The sequence below is a fragment of the Mauremys mutica genome, chromosome 1 (genome assembly GCF_020497125.1).
Source record: "Mauremys mutica isolate MM-2020 ecotype Southern chromosome 1, ASM2049712v1, whole genome shotgun sequence".
Taxonomy (NCBI): domain Eukaryota; kingdom Metazoa; phylum Chordata; order Testudines; family Geoemydidae; genus Mauremys; species Mauremys mutica.
Window position 1 is genome coordinate 98,472,121 of NC_059072.1, and position 4,518 is coordinate 98,476,638.

General features: G+C 38.7%; 1 protein-coding gene across 1 annotated transcript; it reads right to left on the minus strand.

Annotated features, from left to right (window-relative positions):
• Positions 1 to 860: 860 nt before the first annotated feature.
• Positions 861 to 2,380, minus strand: ASCL4 (achaete-scute family bHLH transcription factor 4). Its single transcript, XM_044987149.1, has one exon. The coding sequence runs from the start codon at positions 1,619 to 1,621 to the stop codon at positions 1,058 to 1,060; it is 564 nt and encodes a 187-aa protein (XP_044843084.1). The 5' UTR covers positions 1,622 to 2,380; the 3' UTR covers positions 861 to 1,057.
• Positions 2,381 to 4,518: the final 2,138 nt, after the last annotated feature.

Sequence of the window (4,518 nt, forward strand, 5' to 3'; positions counted from 1 at the left end):
GAGCTTGAGGTATGTATTTTAGAAAAGTCTGTTTTAAACAGTAATACAATACTTTAAATGTAAGGAAAAATGCCCACATTTTCATATGAATGTAGCTTGATATATTTCAGCCTTTCTGTAGACACTAGTACATGACCACTTCAGGAGTATGTTTCCATGCATATTACCTCCGACCATCAAATAGATGTCATGATCAATAACATTTGTCTGCAAATACAATTTATGTAAATGAAGGTGCACAGGGAAAAGGTGGATGTCTTCACCACAATTTCATCACTATTACTTTGTCTGATTGGGATTTTACAGAACTATATTTAGCATATTAATTTAGTATTGGTTAGGATGGAAATTTCAGTCTGCCATTTGCTGAGAGCAATTCTTTAAAATAAGTCCCAAGTTTTCTTCACATACTCACACCTGCAAAGCATCCTAATTATGGGTCATCTGCTTGCATTAAAAAGGACATTGCCAAATAGATTTAACCTGAAATGTAGATTTCATTTTTTAAACATTTGTTTTTCAAAACCTAATATTAATAGAAATTTTGCATGAGTTTTAAAAATGTTGGTGAAACATATGTTATCTAATTTTTACACCCTCTTTCCCTCCCACCCCTCAACCACAATATTTGCAAACCAAACATTGCATCATTGTATCAGTGCATGGAAACTAGAAAATAAACCTGACTAGGAAAAAACTGGTTAATCTATTTTCATTTTCCCACTGAGTGAAATGCAAAAAGTAATCCAACAGCATAAAAGGTGAAGAGTAATTTAGATTTTAAAAACTGTCTCGAGTTTAATAATCTAAACAATAAGTAAACACAGCTGAGGAAATTTGAAAGGAATTTGTGTATCTTTACGAACCACTTGTAGGCTATGTGCATGCAGCAACAGTGAAAAGGTCTTCTCGGAGACTGAAGATACCTTTATTTTCCCAGGATTTTTCCATCTTTTGTAGGATACTTTTTGACCTGTAGAAAAATCATGTGGATTTAGATACCATAACAGAGTTTTTGATTGGTCTTGAAGGCATCTGTTCCTGAAGATGATGTTTCCTAGATGCAAGTCTCCTCAAACTCACTGTATGGAGATGAAGCTAAAGAGGTTTTAGACTCCCCATCACTGTTGCATTCCCTTCTTAGATCAGGACTGGAAGCATCGGTAGCCTCCTTAGCAGATATTGTTTCCTTAGTGGTAGACCCTAACGGCTGACAGTCCAGCAAACTCTGAAGGTGTTTAATGTAATTTATTGCGGCTCTTAGGGTCTCCACTTTGCTGAGGCGTTTGTCTGCAAGCTCCTTGGGAAGATGTTCTCGGAGGCGTGCATATCCCTCATTCACACAACGCACTCTTTGCCTCTCTCTCTCATTTCTCTTTCGAATGAAGGCAGGCTCAAAAGAATAGTCATAGACTCCTACATATCCAGAGAAAGGGATGTAGGAAAATCTACCTGAATAACCACGGTAGGCTTGGTCCCAATAAGTTGGATCGAAATGGAAGGGAACACCAAAGGGCTCTCTTAGTGGTAACCCATGAGGATTCACATGGTTATTTCCCATGGACATAGCTCCTGAGAATAACATCCCATTCAATAGTCCAGCATCTTTATTGCTGTCCATTGTTTACCAGTGCAATTTTAATCTCAAATTTGGCTTCCAAATCTTGCATTAATCCATGCATGGAGGAAACATTTGTATTGGGGTCCTCTGCCCCACAGTCTGCTCCGTTCTTGTGGGTGAGATCTATGTCCAGATTTAAAGGCAAAACTAACAATTCATGAAGTCCACTATATGACTGAAAATCAGCTCTACTCCTCAATCTTTTATAGAGGCAGGATGCCATCTAATTTATAGACCGGCTTTTAGGACTATCACTCCACACTTTAAACCCAGCATTTCCTCTGATCTTCATCTTTCAAAAGATAATAAGAGGGTTCCTGTATTCCTTTTCTTCTAGCTTGAAAGTGTGTCCATAGAGTTAATACCAAACATAAACAAGCTTCCAGGCTCTAAACACTTCTCTTGTATTGTAACCCACAATGTCTTTTGATAAAGTTGTCTCCAAAAGATGGGTAATTTCCAAAGTTTATAGGGATCTTCAAAGTTTTGGCAGAACTCCTCCCACTCAGGAACCAAAGATCTCCTGTCAGCTGAAAAACTAGCCAAAGGCTTTTCACACTGTAATCCAAAATACATCTGCAGCCTTTGTTGTTTCTGCTGTTCCAATCTAACTGAAGCGGGTTCTCCAGCAGTATGCAAAACTTATATGGTATCTCTTTAGCTTTCTAGGAAGGCTGAGAGATCATCAAAGGAAAGAGTGCTCTCTTGTGGTTGCAAGTCGTCTCACATCAAGATTACATACGTGCCTCCAAGAAAGGAAATCAGTGTTTTCTTGGTGTTTTCTTTCAGCTGAAAAGAAAGCTTTTCCAGCAAGTTCTGAGGAGAGCTGGGTTCAAAAATTCAAAATATATTTTTTGAGAAAATGTTCATGATTTTTTGTTTGTTTTTCATTGAAATTTTGGTCTGATGGAAAATGGTCTGATCATCTCTGGTGAGGACCACCTGCCTTAACAAAACAAAAAAAAAACAACCCTTAAATGTCCCCCCAAATGGCAGTGCTGCTGTTACAACATGTTTGGCTAGATTCTGGCCCATGAAATCAGTGAGAGTTAGGTTCCTAAGCACCTTTGAGGATCTGGGCCTAAATAAGTGAACAAAATTCCCCATGTCAAGAAATATGGACGTGCTGGTGCAGAGTCTGAAGCTGGCAGTAGTGACATCAATATGCACTTTTTAAAAAGTATGCTTGGCTTTTTGTATGGGGTTATTTTGCAATCCTAAAAAACATTGTCACAAAAGTAGCCTGTTTTTTAATTTTCAGAGTATGTTCAACTTACTTGGGGACCATTGCAAACAGTCCTGAGGCTGCCCTGACTTATGCCACGGGCAGAATCATCCCCAAGAAGCCTCAGAAATTGGGGAAGCACAAAGGTGGCATGTAGCCACTCCTCCACCTCTGGGTCCTACACTCAGCACAGCTCAACCCGCCCAGAGGACTGGGGCCATAGTGTTTTGTACCATTAATGTAGAACATAAGAACGGCCATACTAGGTCAGACCAAAGGTCCCGATCTAGCTCAGTATCCCGATAATGGCCAGTGCCAGATACTTCAAAGGGAATGAACAGAACAGGTGCTCATCAAGTGATCCATTAGAATTAGAATGATACTTTTCATAAGGCATGAAAACATTTTATATCAAGACTGGCTGTCTTTCTAAAAGATAAGCTAAAGCTCAAACAAAAGTTATGGGCTTGCTGCATGAATTAACTGGGGGAGGTTCTATTGTTGTTTAGGCAGGAGGGCAGACTAGATGATCATAAAGGTCCATTCTGGTCTTAACATCTGTGAAAACACTGGGTCATAATGGAACTCTCACCATAACAGCTTTTGCTCTCAGCAAACACTAGCATAGCCATGATTTCATGATTTGTTTAACAAATGAAAATAGTCGGGGTTTTGTTTGTTTTTTATTTAAACGTCACCCTGCAGCTTTTGCGACTCAAACACTACAGTATTGTCTAGATTAGGGACTAAGATTCTCTAGAAACAAATGGGATGCTGACCGGTCTGTTGTCGTTGTCCAACTCAAAAAGCATACAGCTTAAATGGAAATAAATTAGATTTGTATAATTCTTCCATTTAAAATAGTCGAATGTGTCATTAGCAACACAGCACTGGCACTTATTTTTTAAGCTATGTGATTTTAAACAGACAGTGTACCTTTAAAAGCTCAGAAAAATTCCCTGCTGCTGGTTAAAATCCTGGATGGTCTTTGGAGTCTCTAAAACCATTCTTAGTGTCTAGCCATGTTCAAAAGGCAGAATTATATTTCAGTTCAGTAACACAAACATTGTTCGTTGCCATCAGACTTTTATTTCAATGTTTACTGTAAACACCACTCACCTGGAGTTCCCAGAGCACTGAAAACCCCCCTATGTTAAAGGGATACACGATTTTCCTAAAGTAAATCAATTTTCTTAATTCTTTTAAAATATAAAATGATCATAGACGAACTATTGATTTGAATGATCAGAAAAGCCAGGTGCATATCAGAGTCCACACTGGCAGGGGATGATTTGCTTCAGCAACATGAGAAAAGAGAAAATGTGCTGCTAATTTTTGTTGATTGGATTATCATATTGACAAGCTAATGGGATTCTCTCAGGCTGAAGTTTGCCTCTTGTAGAGAACCAGAACGAGGCTTATGCACCAATTAAGTCCCATTTAAACTCTCTGGTGAGGGCTTAAGTAGGACTAAGGTGATGCATATTTCATGTATTGGGCCTCTGTACAGGCCAGATCCTGCTCTCGTTACCTACACAAACAGTCCCTCACACTGTAAAATTAAAATTCATAAGCATTTTCATCTTAAATCCAGGGATAGATTAAGACAATATGGGGGATTGGCTCCAAAAACACTGCCCCTTCTAGAAATATATAGTTCCTTGTATACCTT